Source organism: Dromiciops gliroides, chromosome 4 (assembly GCF_019393635.1).
Source record: "Dromiciops gliroides isolate mDroGli1 chromosome 4, mDroGli1.pri, whole genome shotgun sequence".
NCBI classification, from domain to species: domain Eukaryota; kingdom Metazoa; phylum Chordata; class Mammalia; order Microbiotheria; family Microbiotheriidae; genus Dromiciops; species Dromiciops gliroides.
This window is the reverse complement of record NC_057864.1, coordinates 306,970,336-306,991,548: the sequence shown is the minus strand read 5'-3', so window position 1 is coordinate 306,991,548 and position 21,213 is coordinate 306,970,336. Positions and strand designations below refer to the sequence as shown.

Below are 21,213 nucleotides of genomic sequence, written 5' to 3'. Positions count from 1 at the left end.
GTTTGAGGCTTCAAGTTTGCCTCATTTTTTTTTAAGGCAGAATAAAACATATTTGCTCATAAACAACTTTAAATGACCACAATTTGAAGAAAAGTATAAACTTTGCCACTAGAGTGCCCATTCCATGTTAGTAGCTATACAGACTTAAAATTCTCTTTTTAAAAATTATGAAAATACTCTCATTGTCTTTTAGGAATAATTTTCAGAATGCTGAAATGCTGATGATAGATGTCAAAGTCAAATATAACCTGAGATGAGGTGCTGTTGTAGTAACTTGAGACTGGTTTTTTGCTGTGTTTTGGGAATGTGGCTTTGGGGGTGGGAACTAAAGTCAGCCATAAGTACAATCAGCATCATTTCCATGGATCCACAGACAAATCTGTGCATACTTGAGAGGAGTGATGCGTACGGCTACGTTATAATCCTTCTGGACTCCATCGACATCCATCTGCTGGTGACCTGAATAGATGGCAATGATCTTGCGCTTCCACTTCTTGTCCAGGTCCTTTAGGCGGAGATAGACCCCAGAGCCTGTAGACCCGGGCTCTGCATCACAGTACTGGTAGAAGAGGTCAGTGGATTCATCTGACACGCTACAAAATCGGTAGACCAGCTGGCCAGATCTATCATCATCAAAACCTGAGAAATGAATCATGCTCCCAGGCATCTTCTTGATGGCTGGGCTAATGCCCAACTCCATATACTTCTTTTTATGGGGACGTTTCAGCTCAAGAAGAGCATAGTCATAATCCAGAGCAACATTTCCACTTACTCCTCTAACCCATCCTTTGGGAATGTGGGTTGTCTTAACCCTGGTCCACTGGAAAGAGGGCTTACCCTCAGAGCCTCTCTGACCCCTTCCCGATTCTTTCTTTCTTCTCCTTCCCTTGGATCTCAAATTCAGCTCCTCCTGAACACCCTGTGGTGGATCTCCATACTCAGCTTCCCGTCGACTCCTCTTAGCACCTCTAGGTTTCTTGCCGTTCCTCTTGGACCTCATCTTGAGCAATCCCACCCTTAGTTTTTTGCCCCCTTTGACATAGTCCTGTCCATCATGAATACAGTGAGCTGCTGTTAAGACGTGGTTAGGGGAGACAAGAATGCCACTACAGCCTGTGGAGAGCTTCACTGCTGTGCTGAAAGGGAAACTGGTTACAAATCGCTTGTCCAAGATACTGAAGCGACTATCAACACCATATACCTGTCTCTTTCTCCTGGATGTTATTTTTCTTGTAGTGTTCTGAGTTGGCTCAAGCATCAAACCCTGGACATGCACTTGCGTCAAGGTTCGAGTGCCATTCTCAAAGACAGTCTCATAGGAGAGGGACTCCTCCAGCTCAGCAAGGCTTGGCACTGGTCGTTCCTTTTGGCATTCAATACCACATACTCTGTCGAGCACCAGTTTGGCATCTGCTTCAAATCTGGGACTGGAAAGATGCAAAGTCCTTTCACTGATCACCTGAGGTATTTTTCGTAAGTGCCAGGTAAAATCCTGTTCCGTTTCAGAGCCGCCAATGATGGTCCACATAGGAGTAGAAAGGATCAGCCAGAATAGTATATTTTCCATTTTTATAGCACAACTCAAGCTTGTCCTTCAAAAAGAAATAGAGAAGGGTTAGTATTTTATTATCTAAAGATACTCATCAAATTTTACTTAAAGTTAGAGGTAATAGCTTCTCAAGAAGCAGAAATCCTATTTTTTTATCTTTCCAATATGTTGAGAGTCCAATAATAATTTTTTGGGGGTGGCAATGAAGGTTAAGTGACTTGCCCAGGGTCACACAGCTAGTAAGTGTCAAGTGTCTGAGGCCAGATTTGAACTCAGATCCTCCTGAATCCAGGGCTGGTGCTTTATCCACCTAGCTGCCCCCATTAGTGATTTTTTGTGTCTATTTGATTGTTGGCCAGATAATTAGTATACTTACAAGTAAGGGATAAGGAATTATCCTTTTCCATAGATCCTCTTAATCCCTCCCACAGCACCACAGAAAAACCCCTAATACCCCTTTCCACACCATAACCCAGAGACCTAGCAATGGTAGTCAGAAATACTTTTCTAGATCTTTTACAGTTCTAGTTCCAGGGGAGTAAAAATAAAATTGCAGAGTCTGGGTACCCTAAGACTTCTCATGAATTGGCATTTGAAGCTCTGGTACCTGTGGCTAGGATCTGTATTAGTCAGACATTGCAAGCATTGTTCTATGACCACTAGGTGGCAAAATCTCATCTGTTTATCATCATTAAACTATCTCTTGTCTGTGTTATTGTTGTTTATTAAACAGAACTAGCTCTCTAAAAACTAGACCCACACGTCATTCCTTCTCTGTGTGTAGAGATGCAGTATACAATGATGTACACAGGGGTTAGACTGTATCACCAAAGTTTTGATATTATTAGAAAAATAAGGTCTAACAGTAAAGCTGACCTGGTAGGGACAGACAGAGCTTGGGTACAGTCAAAATACCAGGAAGCAAAGCAAGGGCTGCCCTTAGTGGGGTATCAGTGTACTTAAGCATTGAGGAGAATGAATCTTTCTCTCATATATCTGCTGCTGTTGCAGGATGAATATAAGAGTGGTGAGGGGCAGCTAGGGGCTCAGTGAATAAAGCACCAGCCCTGGATTCAGGAGGACCTGAGTTCAAATCCGGCATCAGTCACTTGACACTAGCTGTGTGACCCTGGGCAAGTCACTTAACCCCAATTGCCTCATCAAAAAATAAATGAAATTCAGAATGGTGAGAAGCAAAGTAGACCCTTTGATGTAGAAATCACCAATTAAGCAACAACAAGCATCTGTTAAGCCTCTACTATAAGCCAGGCACTGTGCCAGTTTCTGGAGGTATAAAATACATTAAATATTTAAATATATTTAAAATATATAAAAATATATAAAAGGATATGAAATATAAAAAGGATAAAAAGGGTAAAAAAAGGAGTTTGTATTCTATAGAGTGAGATAACATAGCTGTGTGTATGTATACATACATAGACATCTATATACATATGTGCATATACATAGATACATATGTGTATACACATTTGCATATATACATATATAATGCAAAATAAATACAAGGTAGATCAGGGAGGGAGAGAATAAGGCAGCCCAGTTGCAGTAGTTTAGGATCTGCAGATGCCTTCTTTTCCATATAATTCTTTCTACTCTGCTGATAAATCTTTCACCCATGGAAGGCAAGCAAGAGGGCATATGTTCTGTGTGTTCTTCTGGGCATGCATTGTGTATCTGTCCTGGAGAGCTATCCAAAGATCCCAGCAGAAACCATGCCAGTCAATGATGGTGTGAATGCCAGCATCAATCAATCAATAAGTATCTATGAAATACCTACTGGTGACAGATACTTGGCTAGGCTCTGGCTATACAAATAATTCCAAATCACAGTGAATTTACATTCTAATAGGAGAGAGATCCAGCAGGTGCTGGCTGATTTGGCTTCCCAAGCCCATTCCTTTCCTCTCAGGTTGATCCAGTGGCAGAGAATGATAACCTTCTCAGTACTGTTAATACAAGGGCAAGCAATGTAGCTGACACATGGAGGTGTGGCTAGGATGTCACAGTACCAGAAAGTCCATGGTTGCTTCTACACCAGCAGGGCCTGAAGACAGGCCAGTGTATTTGAGAATAACAGACTGTTGCTGGTGTTGTTAACACAGCCATAGACTTTAGAGCTGGAAGGGAATACAGAGAGGACTTAGTCCAGATTGCTCAGTTTAAGGGGGCAGCTAGGTGGTACGGTGGATAAAGCACTGGCCCTAGAGTCAAGAGGACCTGAGTTCAAATCCGGCCTCAGATACTTGACACTTACTAGCTGTGTGACCCTGGGAAAGTCACTTAACCCCCATTGCCCTGCGAAAAAAAAAGAGTAATAGCAGATTGCTCATTTTACAGGTGAGAAAATTAAAGCCTAGAAAGGCTAATAGATGTGCCCAAAGGCACACAGGCAGAAAAGAACAGAACCAGTATTTGAACACAGGTCTTCTGACACCAAGGACCACAGCTATTCTATTCTACCTTTTAATTTTCTTTCAGTCTTGTCTTCCTCTTGATAGGAAGGGGTAAAATTTAGATAGTTATTAAATGAAAAATAATTTTAAATAGAGATGTGTAAGTCACATACCATAAGAGGTCAAAAGGGGGCTTAAATCACAAGGCAAAAGTGCCTTGGGAAGCTGGGGCAAAAGGGACAAATACCTCCCAGCTAGGGGAAAGAGCCATGAAATCTTCACTAAAAACCCTCCTCGAAGTTTAGAGGAAGAATAATAATTATTAATTTACTATACTGGGGTGGGCAGCTAGGTGGCACAGTGGATAGAGCACCGGCCCTGGAGTCAGGAGGACCTGAGTTCAAATCCGGCCTCAGACACTTGACACTTACTAGCTTATGACCCTGAGCAAGTCACCTAACCCTCATTGCCCTGCAAAAAAGAAATAAACAAATAAATAAATTTACTATACTACACTATACCCATTTCTAAAGTATACTAAGGTTTTCAAGACCCTTTTCATACAACAATCCTGTGTAGTAGGTAACACAGCCATTATGATTCTCATTTTATGGTTGAGGAAACCAAAGCTTAGAGAGGTAAAGGAATAAAATTGCTGACATCTATTTAAATTGTCTCATTTGATACCCATAACGATGATGAAAGGTAAGTGATACAGATATTATTATATACATTTGACAAATGGAGAAATTGAGGCTCAAAGAAATTGACTAATTCAATCATCATCAACCAGTTGTGGTAAGATTTGAACCCAGATTTTCCTGACTCCCTATCTGTCGCTTTATATACTATACCACACTGGCTCACTGGTTCTAACATGTCTTTGATGATAAAGTAAGTAAACTTCAGACACAAGATTTGAACCCAGGTATTTCCTGACTTGATAACATTCACTGTCTTCTAAGGATTATTAGAGATCATCTTATCTATCTCTAAGTCTAAATTAACCTTTTCTTAAATAAAATAATGGCTGCTCTTTGTGATCACTGCTAGCTTTTCTGACTCATTATTGACATGGGGTTTAGGATATGTCTTTTGGGGTTTTTTGTTGGCTTGGGGGGGGGGTTGCAGGGCAATGAGAGTTGTGATTTGCCCAGGGTCACACAGCTAGTAAATGTCAAGTGTCTGAGGGCAGATTTGAACTCAGGTCCTCCTGAATCCAGGGCCAGTGCTTTATCCACTGCGCCACCTAGCTGCCCCCTACTGCTAGCCTTTCAAGGTTTTCACTAACCATCCTTTTAATAATTTCATTCAGAATTAAAGTCAAATTCAGTGACCTCTAGTTAGCAGACTAATTCCTATCCTTTTTTGAAAATGAGAACATGTGCTCTTCTCTAGTCCTATAGTGCCTCTCCTTGTCCTCCATAATATTTCAGACATCACTAATGGGGGCTCGACAATTCCATCCAGCAGTTCTTTCAGTACCTAAGGATATAGTTCAAGGCAAGGTAACTTGAATTCACCAAGGGCAGTTAGGTTCTCTCTTGCTTAAATCTGGAGCATCAATTCCCTATTAGCCACTTTTATTCTTTCCTCCCTAATCCAAAGGTCATTCTTCTTGGCAAACAGGAAAAAACTTATGAACAAAGGCAGCTAGGTGGCACAGTGGATAAAGCACAGGCCCTGGATTCAGGAGAACCTGAGTTCAAATCCAGCCTCAGACATTTGACACTTACTAGCTGTGTGACCCTAGGCAAGTCATTTAACCCTCACTGCCCTGCAAAAACAAACAAAAAACAAAACAAAACCATGAGCAGCACTGCCTCCTCTGTTACTATTTATTATCATCATCCCAGCCACCCAAAAGCCATGTTCCTCTTTCTCCTTTGAGCCTTCTCTTTTCCCTTATAACTGAAAAACAAGTTCCCTTTTTGATGTCCTCAGCTTTACTTTCAAGCTTCAGTTCATCCTGAGCTTTTATGCTTCTAACATTATTCTTACATTATCACCTTTTTATACTCATCTTCTGTTACCTGACTTTGTTTGCATCTTCTGCACATTTCTTTAGAAAATCTAAATTTATTGGTGATCTTCCACACCACTTTCTTCAGACAACTCATGTTTTTTCTCCTCATTAGAATTATATCTCTGTCTTCAGAATTTCATCTTTGAGGATTTCCCATTTAACTTAGGCTGGCTTCCCCTAAAGAATTATTAGTCCATAGATCTTCTCTATCCTTCCTTTGAGTCCTTTGAAATCTGCTATATTCAAATTTAAGGTGCATGCCAGATAATTCCCTTGATTTTCTCTCTTCTACTGCAGACTTTAGGAGGGACTGACATATTTGGTATCAGTATGCATTTCTTTGTCTTTCTCTTGGTAGGAAGAAATAAAATTTAGAAAGTGATTAAATAAAACAAATAAATAAATCTAGATAGCCAGAGGTGTGTAGGGTGCCAAAAATCTATCATATAATCAAAATTATTTCTGATTGGCTGAGTTAAGCCAGGCACTGCAGACTTCACCAATTAGCTTGAATGGAGTAAGCAGAAGGACTGATTCCAAAATGGCTTCAGGATGGTGTTGATAGTGGTAATTGGGCGGGGGGGGGGGGGGGGGGGCGTAGAAGTGTTCACTGCCGATGGGGTCCATGAGGAAAAAAATGCTTCTGACTGTGAGAGAATTACAATGGGCACAAGAGCCAAACTAGATTCAAGGACAGTAGCTAGAGAGAAGAGCGTAAAAGCTAAGTACTGCCCAGTCCAAGAATGGAGAGTTTTATTTTTATCTCCACTTCTAATTATCTTGCTCTGGCATATTATTTCTGAATTTGTATACTGTATTTTCTTTTCCCTTATAAATAAACTTTAGAAAACATACTCTTGTGGTCTAGAATTTGTGGAAATGGAGCAGAATGGAAAGAGGGAACAGATCCCAGAATTGGGCATCTGGTTACAGTGGCAGGGGAATGGGGAAAGAAAATTAGGGATTGAGTACATATCTTCAGACCCAGGAAGCTAAGCAGCTTCAGGACCAGTAGAATTCAGGAGAAATTTTGTCTCAAGTTGGGAATGCAGTGATCAGGAAGAGGAGGGACACAGGGGCAGGGGCAGGGGAGAGGGGAGAGGATGTTATTAAGTAGTCAATGGTGAAATCACTGGAACCAAAAGCAAAGAGGCGCTGGCTTGATCAGCAAAGCCCAAGGCTGGTTCCTTCACAAGTCATGTTTGTTCTCTTCCTTCTCCTGCAAGTTAACTGCACTGTTCACTCTGTTATGGTCACAGGCAGAGCAAGGTTATTAGTACAACTGTCTTATGTAAATATTTAGCAAGAATACATTGGGCACAGGTATATCTGCCCATCAGTGTTCTGGAGCCTGCTCCTGGGATTCCTGAGAGACAGCTGCTAAATTTTCAGCATGAACATTTATTTATACATTGGAAATTGGTAATCACTACAAACAAGGTCTTTATGTATTGTTTTGCTGATTGTCTAGACTTTTGCTGTTTGTCTTTGGGGGGAGGGGTTGTTTTGTTTTGTTTTGGTGAGGCAGTTGGGGTTAAGTGACTTGCCCAGGGTCACACAGCTAGTGTCAAGTGTCTGAGGTCAGATTTGAACTAAAGTCTTCCTGACTCCAGGGCTGGTGCTCTATCCACCGTGCCATCTAGCTGCCCTGATTGTCTAGACTTTTTTAAATGATGAAGAAAATGTTAATAATGAAGGTTAAGGGGCAGCTAGGTGGTAGCTTACTAGCTCTGTGACTCTGGGCAAGTCACTTAACTCCAACTGCATCACCAAAAACAAAAAAAAAACAAAAAAAAATGAAGGTTAAATTGAAAAGTATAAAAATAAAAATGAAAAGTACATGTTTTCCCCAGAGAGCCAGCCAGTAAACATTAGCCAGCACACTCCTGAATATTCTAGTCCCTTGGGGGTACAGAACCAAAATGAAACATGCTTCTTGTCATCAAGGACCACTGAACCTTTCCAGCTGACTTTGAAGCTGAGTTTTCCTAAACGTGTTGCTTCCCCCTATTAGATTGTGGTCTCTTTGAGGGGGGGGAACTGTCTCAACTTTTCTACTTCTATTTTTTGGCACTTAGCATAGTACCTTACACACAAGAAGCATTTAATAAATGTATTTGTCATTCATTCACCTGAATAGCAGCATCCATGTAAAAACTGCCCCTTTTCTTTGGAAAAATTCTTTACCAGTGCCTCCTTTGGAGAGAGTTACCATTTCAGCTGTTTCTACCCAGAAATAACAGTCACCACCTAATGCATCATTTTTTAACATAAAGATGGTGATCCAATTCAATAAACCTTTACTGAGAACCTAATGTATTTAATACCAGAGCAGAGCACACTAAGGTAGGCACTAAGGGAGACAAAGATGATGGAGTGATTTTGATTGCTGGGGAGAAGAAAAGAAGGGGTGGAAAAAGGTTACTACCTTCATTAGATCCATCTATCCCTTCTTTGTTCCTGAGCCTATTTGAATAGCAACCAAGGGCATTATGGGGGTTAAAAAATCTCCAGGAGCAGCTAGGTGGCGCAGTGGATAGAGCACTGGCTGTGTGACCCTGGGCAGGTCACTTAACCCCAATTGCCTCACTAAAAAAAAAAAAAAAAAATCTCCACACTCTCACTCCATTCAACTTCTTTGCAGATTTGCTAAGTGAAGTCCTTAGAATGAATTGAAGGAGACCCTCACTGCTGACCTAGTAGTATAATAGCAAAAAAAAAATTAGATCTTAAGAATTCTGGTAAATATTTAGACTGAAAGCAGTAGAAAAAAAGAGTTCAAAAGACATGCTTAAGAATGACTAAGTTGGGGGCAGCTAGGATGTGCAGTGGATAAAGCACGGGCCCTGGATTCAGGAGGAACTGAGTTCAAATGTGACTTCATACACTTGACACTTACTACCTGTGTGACCCTGGGCAAGTCACTTAATCCTCACTGCCCCGCAAAAAAAAAAAAAGAATGACTAAGTCTTCTATAGTTATCTTACTAGGTACTGCTCACTGGGGTCTACTTGACTGAAGAAGAAAATATATCCTCTGTGATATCTAAACCAAAAAAATCGGAGGATCTTTCCTCAAGAGAAGAGGTTGTTTGTCAGATGAAGACCTGAAGGTGGCAGCAGAGATGCCTAATGGAGACTAAAGCTCTCAGTATAATGAATGGATGAATAAAGAGGCATTTACGGTGTGCCAAGCTAAGATGACATCATCATAGGACACTGAGTGTAACCCTAAAGCATCAGAGGCATGAATTACTGTGGCCACTCACATTCTCTGGCTTACAATATGCCCTTTGCCTTTCACAAGTATTACCTATATTTCTTCTCTCCCAAATAGTTGATGCACATTCTGGGAGAGTGTACCTATGTGTATTTTGGAGTCGAGGAATCCTTCCTGTAATATATTTGGCTATACCAAATGTCTTTTCCTTTAAACTTCTATATCTTCTGGTTGTCTAGGGGGAAAAACACATTGGTGGGATCATGTGAGCTGTGGTTTTTGAGCGGATACTAACCCAGTAACCTGACACCTGGGATAGCTTTCCTCTGCCTGTGTCTAAGGGGAAGTTCTGTGTGCTACATTAAATAAAACACAGGGGCAGCTACGTGGTGCAGTGGATAAAGCACCAGCCCTGGATTCAGGAGGACCTGAGTTCAAATCCAGCCTCAGACACGTAACACTTACTAGCTGTGTGACCCTGGGCAAGTCACTTAACCCTCATTGCCTTGCAAAAAAAAAAAAAAAATTTAAAAACACAGTTTTCGCCCTCTTTGAGCTTAGACTTAAAAAACAATGATTATGGAATCACAGTATCTTAGAGCTGGGAGAGACATCAGAAATCACCTAGTCCAAATGTCTAAATGAGGAATGCTGCTACTCAGTCATTTTTCAGTCATGCCTGACTCTTTGTGACTACATTTGAGGTTTTCTTGGCAAAGACACTGTAAGAGTTTGCCATTTCCTCCTCCAGATCATTTTATAGATAGGAAACTGAGGCAAAGAGGGTTGAGTGATTTCCCCAAGGGTCACACAGCTAGTAAGCGTCTGAGGCCAGATTTGAACTGAAGAAGTGAGGAATTCACACCTAGAAATGTAAAGGCCACAGAGCTAAATAGAGACAGATGCAGGACTAGAACTCATGTTTCCCAATTTTTAATTTAATGTTCTTTCCACTCCAACACCCTGTTGTTTTATTGCATCTGAATTTAATTTGGGTTTTGATTCTTTTTTATCTATGTTAAGTAACTGAAAATTTGAGTGTTAAAGATATTTAATAAGGAACATTTTTTAAAATAGTTTCGAGTGAATGCTTTAGTCAATTTTGCCACTCTACAGGTTACTTTCAGTCTTTTAAAACTATCACCATAGGGGCAGCTAGGTGGCGCAGTGGATAGATCACCGGCCCTGGATTCAGGAGGACCTGAGTTCAAATCTGACCTCAGACACTTAACACTTACTAGCTGTGTGACCCTGGGCAAGTCACTTTACCCCAATTGCCTCACTTAAAAAAAAAAACCATCACCATAATAAATGTCATTTGCCAGTTACGTGAGAACATTTGAATGTGTTCAGTATTACTATAACACACAAGTGAGTCTAGAAACACCAAGGTCAGCTTGCAAAAGGCAGGGCCTTACAATGTGACCTCAAAATCAAAGCAATTAGAGACCATGCATTTGGTTAACCTTTCTAATTTAGTCTATAATTAAGCATATTTTAAAATAGGATGAATACTGAAGAGCACTTTACTTTGGAAAATCTGAGTTTGCCTTGTGGTGAAATTTAAATGTAGCATCAGTGATAGCTGGTGCTGATGGAAGCAGCAGCCCTGAAGCAGACATCAAGACCCATCTTCAGAGTCCACAAGCGGCATTTATTTTTTAAAGCAGCCCCATCCTGGGGGATGGCGGCTGGTGTACACTGGAGGCTCAGGTGTGTGTGCCTGGCCTTCTTCCACTCCCTTTTCTTTGTCTGACTGTCTTGTGTCACCATGCACTCCAAAGGACCAAAACTGTCTGTTCCAAACCCCAGCCTTGGATAATAAGGCTGAGGTCAGAACAGTAATACTCTACTGTGAGTCAGCCTGCACAGCTGATTATGGGGTGGGCAGAGCACAGATGGGAACATGAGAAAAGGGAGAGGCTTACAGTAATTAAATGAGAATATATATGTGTATATACAGGGTGGGCCAAAAGACATGAATATTTAATAACTCCTTTATTTTTTTTGTTTTTAATTTACAATACCATAGCATCATTTACAATATATATAGGAAATGAATTTATATTATGTGTGAAAAATCAAATTTCATAAATGGTAAAAAAATTTAATTTAAAAAGTCATTAAATATAGCAATATTTTACATAATTGCACACGTATCACCTATATCTGATTGCTTACCACCTCAGGGAGGGAAGAAGGGAGAGAGGGTAGCAGGGATAGAATTTAGAACTCAAAACTTTAAATAAAGATGTTTCTTATCATAAATAAAATTTGCAAAAAAGAAAAAAAGTTATTAAAACATCAGACCTCTTCATGGCTTTTGGCCTACCCTGGATATATGAAAATATATGTGTATATGAGAATATACATATAAAATATATATAATGAGAAATAAGGTATTCATTACTACTACTACTACTACTACTCCTATTTGTAATCTGACATCAGTTAGTGATGGCACAACTATGAGTTTATGAGATGTCATTTGTATATGACTTTCCAATACCAAAAAGTGTCCAAACTTCATTCTAAAAGACCATTAAATTTTGTTTGTATACTTAATTTTTATCTTCCTGTTAGTTTTTTTATCCCAGTTTAGTTTGTCAGACTAGCTTTCCTCCTTGGGCCTCAAATACCACTTAGTTTCTATTTCTTGTAGGGACATATGTAGCATTTTGTATTTTAGTTATTTGTGTCCATGTCCCCTTACAAGGTGGTAAACTCCAATAGGGAAGGGGCTATCTTTTTTTGGGGGGGGTGAGGCAATTGGGGTTAAGTGACTTGCCCAGGGTCACACAGCTAGTAAGTGTCAAGTATCTGAGGCTGGATTTGAACTCAGGTCCTCCTGAATCCAGGGCCAGTACTTTATCCACTGCACCACCTAGCTGCCCCTATCTTTTTTTGTTAATCTTTAAATCTCCCCCAACAATAGTACCAGCACAATACTCTAGAAATAACAAATGAATCTTTTATGGAGGCTTAGAGCTGGAAGGAACCTCAGAGCCTACAGAATCATAGATTTAGAGGCACTGGGGACATCCGAGGCCCAGAGAGATTAAGTGACTTGCTCAATGTCATAGAGATAAATAAATAAATGAGAGAAGTGAGATTTGAATCCAGGGCCTCTGACTCCAAAGACAACATTTAGCTGAAAAGGACTCTCTTCTGTAACATTCACAACAAGCAGTCTCCAATGATAGGCAATTCACCTGACGTAAGGCACCCATTCCACTTCTGATAGCTCTAATTATCAGGAAGTTTTTCCTTATCCTGAAGTGAAACTCAATTCAACAAACATTCATTAAATGCCTACTATGTGCAGGATAGTGTGCAAGGTGCCAGGAATACAAAGTCAAAATTAAAACTAATACTAGCCTCCAAGCAGCTTACATGCTACTAAATCTGTTTCTCTGAAGCTTCCATCCATTGCTTCACTTCTACCCTCTGGGGTCAAGCAGAAGAGGTTTAATTTGTCTTTCACGTGTAGCTAAAGTTGAAGCCAGTTGTAAATTCTAATTGGCAATGTCGGTAAACAAGTATACATTCCCTAAAACCTTTTTCCTTATCCTCTAGTCAAGATATTTTTAAAAGATTACCAGAGAGGCAGCTAGGTGGTGCAGTGGATAGAGCACTGGCCCTGGATTCAGGAGGACCTGAGTTCAAATTTGACCTCAGACACTTACTATCTGTGTGACCCTAGGCAAGTCACTTAACCTCAATTGCCTCTCTCACACACACACACACACACACACACACACACACACACACACACACAGATTACCAGATTCCTATTAGCTTAAGTGACACTGGTATTTCAATAACTTTCTTTACAGATAGAAAATATGGAATTGGTTACAAATGTGTAACCTATTTTCCTCTTCATATTTAAATAACTCCTAACGCTTAACCCCTCTCTTCAACATTCATATTATGCCAGGTGTCATGTGCCTTAATTATTGCCTACAAGTGCATTAGGACTTTTGTCTCCATCACTTGTAAAGCTTTTAATTAAGGTTGATGCCCTTGGGGACTAAAAATATCAATTCCAAGACCAAAAAAATCTAGGAATTGTACTCAAGAAGGAGAAAAATCTTCCTCACAGAGTTTTTCTGAGGGTGCACATCACTTCACTTAGGACCTATAAGGGGAGAGAGTTACTTTTTATGTCTAAGGCATAGATTTTGTCCTGAAGGCACTTGGATTCATAGGATCATTGATCTAGCACTTATATAGCCCTATAAAATAAGGAAACTGAAGTTCAGAAAGTTAAGTGATTTGACCTAGGTCACATAGGTAAATAAGCATCAACGGTATGATTTGAACCCAAGTCCTCTGATTCCTAAGTTAGCACTCTTTCCACCATACCACAATTCTAGAGTAGAGAATATGGAATAGTATGTGCATAATAAATGTGTGTGATTTAGGAGGCATTGTGGTGCGTGGACACTGCATTTGGAATCAAAGGATCTGTGTTCAAATTCTGACTGCTTCTTACTACCTTGTGTGACCTTGGGCAAGTCACTTAACCTCTCTAGGCCTCAATTTCCTTATCTGTGAAATGAAGTCAGACTACATAATCTCTAAGTTCCCTTTTTTGCTCTAAATAGTATAATTCTATAACTGAAAATTTCCAAGTCATAAAGATTAGTGTATCGCTTAGCACTTAGCATTTAGCACTTGGCACGGTCTAGGTGCTTAATAAATGTTTATTGATTGATACTAGAGAAATTGAGAATTGACACAGTACCAACTCTTTCTTCTGACACATTTTTAGCTATTGTCATCTCTGAAGTACCTTCTAGTACTAAAATTCTCTTGTTTTCTTATTAGATGAAAAACATCATTAATTTCCGAAACAGTTTGCAGCACGACAATTTTTGGTTCCAAGCTAAAAATGCTCATGCTTTACACCTCAAGACCACTAGGTGGCAGAACCAGACAGAACATAACAATTCTCACCAATAAGACTTGGAATGTTGAAGCTGGAAGACTTTAGAGGTCATCCAATCTGACTCTCATTTTATAGTTGAGGAAACTGAGGCTTAATATATTCATTTGAATTATTGTTCAGTGTGCCACAGTGGATAAAGAACAGCCCTAAACCAGGAAGCTCTGTCTAAAGTTTAAAATCCCTGCTCTACAACTCATTTGTGAATTATATTTTACTTTGAAACATTCAATAGGGGCAGCTAGGTGGTGCAGTGGAGAAAGCACTGGCCCTGGATTCAGGAGGGCCTGAGTTCAAATCTGACCTCAGACACTTGACACTTTCTAGCTGTGTGACCCTGCGCAAGTCACTTAACCCTCATTGCTCCACAAAAAGAAAGAAAGAAAAAGATTCAATACAAAAATGGTTAACAGATTAAAAGACTAAAATGTTTTCATAATAACTGACATTCATATAATACATTATCTCATTTGAACCTTTTGACAAACCCATGAGGAAAGTGCTATTATCCTCACTTTTACAAATAAGAACACAAAGAGTGATTCTATACAAATCCCACTTCAGAAGTGGGATTTGAACCCAGATGTTCTTGACTCCAAGCCTAACCCACCATCCATTGCCTTTCACATATGGAATGTATTACATTAAGAGAACCTACCATGTAGTTTACATAGTATGAATTGATGAACTGAGGGATAATATTATCCATTAGCAGCCAACTTTCTGGTAGATGTCTGCCAACCATCAGTGCTGTGCCAATTGATTTCCCCTGACCCAGATCCCTGCTGAATCTTCTAAAGCTGCACAGCCATCCCATTCATCATGCAGAGGGAACACTCTCTACCCCATTACCCATGTCATGTATGTCGGGATTTAGGCATACTTGAATCAACCAAAGAATACTAAGCTTTTTGTTGGCTTCTCTATGAAAACGAATGGCAATAGACTGTTCCAACAGATATTGGGAATGTCTGTGGGCCTATTTTTAAATGTAGTTTGAAGAATGAAAACAAAATTATGTTAGTGGCATTTTGCAATAGTTTGGAGAGAAGGCTGATGGCAGAGGCACAGTGGACTACTATTCAGACATGGTTTTGTCAGTTCACTTTAAAAGCTTCCTATTGTTTTGGGTGCCTTGAAGTCTGTACACAGTAGGTGCATTTCTACAAAGCTGTTTTTTCAAAGAAATTTGGATCGATTAACCTGGAACTTATTCATTAAAGAAATCAATCCTGCAGGGAGTTTCTTTTGTAAAATAAAGATTCCTGCCAATTGAATAAGGAGGAAAAAACCATCAGAATGAATAAGGCATGCCCTCTGGGTTCTGGAACACTGTTTTTTTTTTTTTTAAAGCAAAAATCACTTAGAAATTCTTGTTGGTTAGGCTATTTTTCAGGCTTTTCAATTTACTTAAACTCATAGTTGCTTTTTAGCTTAGTCACTGATCACTTTTTTTTTTTTTTTTTTTAGTGAGACAATTGGGGTTAAGTGACTTGCCCAGGGTCACACAGCTAGTAAGTGTTAAGTGTCTAGGGCCGCATTTGAACTCAGGTACTCCTGACTCCAGGGCCGGTGCTCTATACACTTCGCCACCTAGCTGCCCCCACTGATCACTTTTAACTAAACAAAATAGGAATAGAACATGAAATCTAGAAATACAAATCATTGCAATAAAATGTAAACTCCTTGAGGTCATGGACTATTAAGGATGGGGAGGGGGTGTTGTTGTTAATAATTATTTTGGTCTTTGTATTGCCAGCATCTTGACTTCAAAAAAAATAATGACTTCCTTTATTTCCAATAGAAGGTAAGCTGTGTAAGGATAGAAACTTAAATTTTTCTCTTTGTATAATCAAGTAGTAATAGCACACAGTAGTCACTAATACATGCTTGCTGATTGCTTGATTCTGTGTATTGTGGAAGGGACCTCAGAAGTCATCTAATCTGACCTCTTTATATTAGGGATGAAAAAACACCTCAGAGAGGTAATTTGTTCACACAGTGGGTAAACACCACATTTAAATGTAATGAATATACTTTGGTTATCTACGATAAGTTGAATAAGCATGCTTCATTCAATCAGAAAATAAAACAATACTGATAAATACTGATTCACCATTACCCTCCCTCCCATCCCCTCACCCCCAACACCTTCTAAAGAAAATACAAATAAAGTAAGCCCTGGGGTTAGAGGACAAATTACTCAACTTCTCTGGTTCCTCAGGTTCCTCATTCTTAAAAATGTACAGGATGGGGGCAGCTAGGTGGTGCAGTGGATAAAACACTGGCTCTGGATTCAGATGGACTTGAGTTCAAATCCCACCTCAGACATTTGAAACTTACTAGCTGTGTGACCCTGGGCAAGTCACTTAACCCTCATTGCCTCTCCCCCCCCACAAAAACAAAAACAAAAACAAAAATGTACAGGATGGTCTAAGTGACCCTCTGAGATTCCTTCTGGCTTGAAATCCATGATTCTATGAATATTTACTTAAAACCTGACCAAATGTCACACTGCCGATATTGTTGCCAAATCCAACTCCTTCCTAGACTTGAAACTCTCTGACAATTCTTCATCAAAATGAAGTTTTGTCAAATGCTTGGTTATTTCCTTCAAGCCTAAATGTCTCGTGTTGGTGAGATCTCTCTTCTCTCTCAAATGTTGAGCCAGTTAATTCTAAATATGATACTACAGATGGTGAAGTCATTTTCAAGAACAGATTTGATATTCCCTGAACCCCTTATTCTCCAGCCATGGAAGCCATCAGGTTAAAGGGGGCACCTCCTTTTTCAGAACTCTGCAGGGGAAATTAAAGATAAAGAAGAAAGCCAGACTGTACTTACAGTCTCCTCCTCTCCAACAGAGGCACTAGTGGGGAAATGGTGTAGGGATGGGCAGCCCAGTCTCTGCAAGACTTTGTGAATACTCCCTCTGGGCTCTTTTGCTTGTCCGTGTGCAGCTAGGTTGATAGAAAAAGAAAAACAGAAAAAGAAAACCGCCCGTTATAAACCTGCCAAAGATACTTTCAACAAGAAGAGCAGACTTTCCAGGAATGGGTTTTACACCTTTTTTTTAAAAAATGGCATCTGTTAATAATTATATAAATTAAAAGGGAAGCAAATCCTTTGGTACTGCTTAACTAGCAAGAATTCCATTTGGATTCCAAATGAAACACTGTCACTTAATATTTAAAGCATCTGTAGTAGCAGAAAACTTCTCTGCAACTCTATTGCCCAGACTAGAAGCTGTCCAACAGAAAACTTCTGCAAGTACTGAGCTTGCTCCTCATCGTTGGGGCACTAAAAACCCAGTTGCCTCAAGAACCACATCCCTTTTCCAGGGATAGTCCCAGGGTCTTGGAGAGCATGCGAATGTTAAGTTAAGCACAACTGAGAAAAATTCTCATGCACTAGAGTCATGGGATAAAAGATTCCTAGCTTTGATCTGGACAGGACCTCAGAAACCATCTCCCCTTCATTTTACAGATGGGGAAACTGAAGCCAAGGAAGTAAAATGACACTTGGCTGAAATAAGTGAGAGGCAGGATTTGAATCAAGGTCCTCTGATTCCCAACTCAATATTCTGAGTTATGCACATGCATCCTGAGAAGGTGTTTTGCTCCCTACCTGTTGACTCCGGAAAGGTGAGCGGAATGACGGCCGCAGAGATGCTACCCAGCTTGGCTTAAGAGATTCCTGTTTCGGTCATGGAGCCTCGTGGGTGGGATAATGGGGGACTACAATGCCATGGGATACCAGGGCATAGGCAAGAGCTGGAGTCACCACCGAGGAGCACTGGAGGAGACTGAGGAGGCGAAGTAGAAGCCGGGTGGTTCTTTCCAGAGAAGGGGTTTAGGGAGGAGGGAAGAGGGAGGGGGGGAGAAAAAAAAAGGAGGAGGGAAATAGAAGGGGAAAGTGAATGACTCCCAAGCTTCGGAGCGAGCTCGGGGTGAAGAGACATGGGAGGGGTCTTTCTTTGGAAAGGAAGGAGAAGAAAATGGGAAGAGGGTGGGGAAGGAGAGAGGGGAAGGAATCTGGAGGGGAGGGGGAGGGAATTCTTCGGGGACTGAAAGAAGAAAGAGGGGGAGGGATCAGAAATTCTGGGGAGTGCCCTCTCCTCAATGCATTAAAAGGGATAAAAGGGGGAGAAAGTGACCTTGCCCTAGGAATGTAGTCTCAGCATCTCCCAGCAGGGATGCCCGCTTCCCAGGGTGAAGGGATGGAGCCGTGCAGTAAAGAATTAAAGGGTCCCCTAGGCTCTCACGGGGATGGGGGTAGGGGTGGGGTGGAGGATGGGCGGGGAATGGGGTGGGAGCTCTCGGAGGAATTGGGAGACGTAACTAAGATCTACAAGTCCTAAGTGAGGCTTGGCCTCTTTGCACTCAGACAAAGCGGAGAGCGCATTTTTTTTTTCCCCTCCCTGGCCAATTCCTTTGCCTCTTCCCTCGAAGAAAGGCTTCCCCCTCCACTTCCAAGGCAGCTGACCTTCCTGGAAAGTGAGATTCTAGTAGTACCGGGTGTATCCAGTTCTGGAAAGAGAGGATGGATCTAGGGCGACGAAGGGAGCCCCGTGGTCAACTCTCTCGAGGGAGGTCCGGAGCCTCCCTACTTAGTGAAATTCCGAAGTCGTTGCGCACTCAATCGTGGATCATTGAAGACCGTGTGGGACGTGGGACGCAGGGTCAGAATCTCCGGAATGCATACTTAAACTTATTAATCGTGTGATTTGTAACTTGCCGCTTAAAACCCTCCCTGAATCACAGTTTCCTCATCTGTAAAATGGGAATGATAATATATAAAGTTGTAGTGAGGACAGTGCTGTTGGGAAAAAAAAAAAGTCTTACAATCAAACGTGACAGATTATTTGGAAATGCAGTGTGGTGTAGTGGAGGGAAGACATAAATTGAAGTCTTGCCTCTGATATCCTAGATCTAGGATCAGAGACCTTGGACAAGTAATTTAACCTCTCAGTGCCCATGGCAACTTACTAAGACAATGACTAAAGGGCGAGGGAGAAGGACTTTCAACCCTGAGAGTTCACAATATATTTGAAATCACAGGTCCATGACTATATATGTGTGTTTGTTGAGTATGCGCCCTGGCTCACTCTCCCTGGAGCCAAGGAGCCTACATCTCTTCAAGGTTCTAGGGTATCCTGAGGGATTAGGAGCATTCTTTTCTCTAATGCTATCATTTGGAGCTCCCATGGGCTGCTATCTCCCCAGTGCCCCAGTTCCATATTACCACTTAACATTAATTAACTTTAGGGGCAGCTAAGTGGAGCAGTAAATAAAGACAGACTCTGGATTCAGGAGGACCTGAGTTCAAATCCGACCTCAGATACGTGACACTTACTGGCTGTGTGACCCTGGACAAGTCACTTAACCCTCATTGCCCTGCAAAATAAAATAAAATGCACCCCTCCAAAAAAAAAATCCCTGCTTTGAAGAAGCTTACAGTCTAATGATCAGTGTTCTGGGGCCCTGAGGACTGATTTGCAGCTAGCTAGTTAGTGTAACACATAGAGTGCTGGACTTGGAATCAGGAAGACCTAACACCTAAGCCTCAGACATTAACTAGGCGTGTGACCTTGGACAAATCACTTAGCCTTTCCCAATATATTCATCTATAAAATGGGAATAACAACAGCACCTAGTCCTTTGGGTTTTTGTGAAAATTAAATGAATTAACACGTACTTTACAAAGCTTCAAGTGCTATATAAATGTAGGCTATTACTATTATCTTCTTAACTTGGTGGGTGTTCCTACAGACTGGCAGACAGCCTTTTCAGGCTCTGTCCAGACTAGGGCTTGCTTGAGGCCCAGACCAAAATAGGACTGTTTTCACATGTCAAAGTGGTCAAGGACTGCTAAGGAAAAACAGGGAGAGGAAATTCTTTACAATCCAGAATCAAGCCCTAATTCCCTTGAAAGGCCATCTCTTTAGGAGACCACAGACTGTAGCTTGTATCTCTCTGCCTCAGAGTCATTGCTAAAGGCCTCCCCAATAATATTTGGCTCCAAGGCCTGTCCAACAATTCTGTGCTACCGTTTGCCAGTCACTGTCCCAATGATGCTCTTGCTTATTCTACTGACCATAGATGGCACCTATGGATAGATCAAGTCTCTACTCTCCAACCCCACACCCTACCAGGGATTCTCTCTCTCCCAAACCTTCTCAAGGACTGAAGGGAAGCCACATGTGGTGGCAGTGGGAGCCTCCAGCTGGGTGGGGGGAAGAGGTTTGGGGGAGAGGAGTGGAGGGGGAAATAAATAAATAAGCCAAGGAAAAGCAGCACAGCACCTCCTCCTGATCTAGTTTGGAGGAAATACTAGAATTTTCTCTGCACCATCCCCCAGCACCCAAGCAAATGCAGATAAACAGGCCTGCACCAGAAATGAAGATGGGCCAGCAAATCTAAGCAATGCTGGCACACCTGCTGTGCATCTGCAGTGCTATTAAGGAGGAAGCAGCTGGAAGACAGGATCCTGACTAACAGAAAAAACCTGAGCCATCCCTGGGGATTAGAAACCACGGTAAGTGTTGAGGCTGAGGTCCTGGGTTAAAAATCCCCCATCTGCTATTTCCCAGTTATGTTACATTTGGCAAGTCGATAGATCTCCTTGGATTTGTTTCCTTATCTGTACAGTGAGGGAGTTGGTTAGGTTGCATGCTCTCCCAGGTTTCCCTCTATCTCTAAATCTATTGAATCTACGCTATGCTTGTTCAGTTGTTTCAGTTGTATCTGACTCTTCATGACCCCATTTGGGGTTTTCTTGTCAAAAGTAGTGGAGTGAGGAGCAGCTAGGTGGCACAGTGGATAGAGCACCAGCCCTGAGTCAGGAGGACCTGAGTTCAAATCCAGCCTCAGACACTTAACACTTACTAGCTGTGTGACCCTGGGCAAGTCACTTAACCCCAATTGCCTCACTTAAACAAGAAAAAAAAAAAGTACTGGAGTGGTTTGTCGTTTCCTTCTCCCGTTCATCTTACAGATGAGGAAACAAAGACAAACAGGGTTAAAGTGATTTGACCAGAGTCACACAGCTAGTA

The 21,213-nt window shown here is 41.1% G+C and overlaps 1 protein-coding gene across 1 annotated transcript; it reads right to left on the bottom strand.

The window, feature by feature from the left end:
* Window positions 1-225: 225 nt before the first annotated feature.
* Window positions 226-18,030, bottom strand: PRSS35 (serine protease 35). Its single transcript, XM_043963475.1, has 3 exons — window positions 17,787-18,030; window positions 17,004-17,119; window positions 226-1,592 (listed from the first exon to the last, which is right to left on the bottom strand). Exon 3 carries the CDS (start codon window positions 1,565-1,567, stop codon window positions 332-334), a length of 1,236 nt encoding a protein of 411 aa, XP_043819410.1. The 5' UTR covers window positions 1,568-1,592; window positions 17,004-17,119; window positions 17,787-18,030; the 3' UTR covers window positions 226-331.
* Window positions 18,031-21,213: the final 3,183 nt, after the last annotated feature.

Excerpts from the sequence above, each read along its gene's own strand:
- PRSS35 (XM_043963475.1), bottom strand. The coding sequence starts at position 1,567 with ATGGAAAATATACTATTCTGGCTGATCCTTTCTACTCCTATGTGGACC.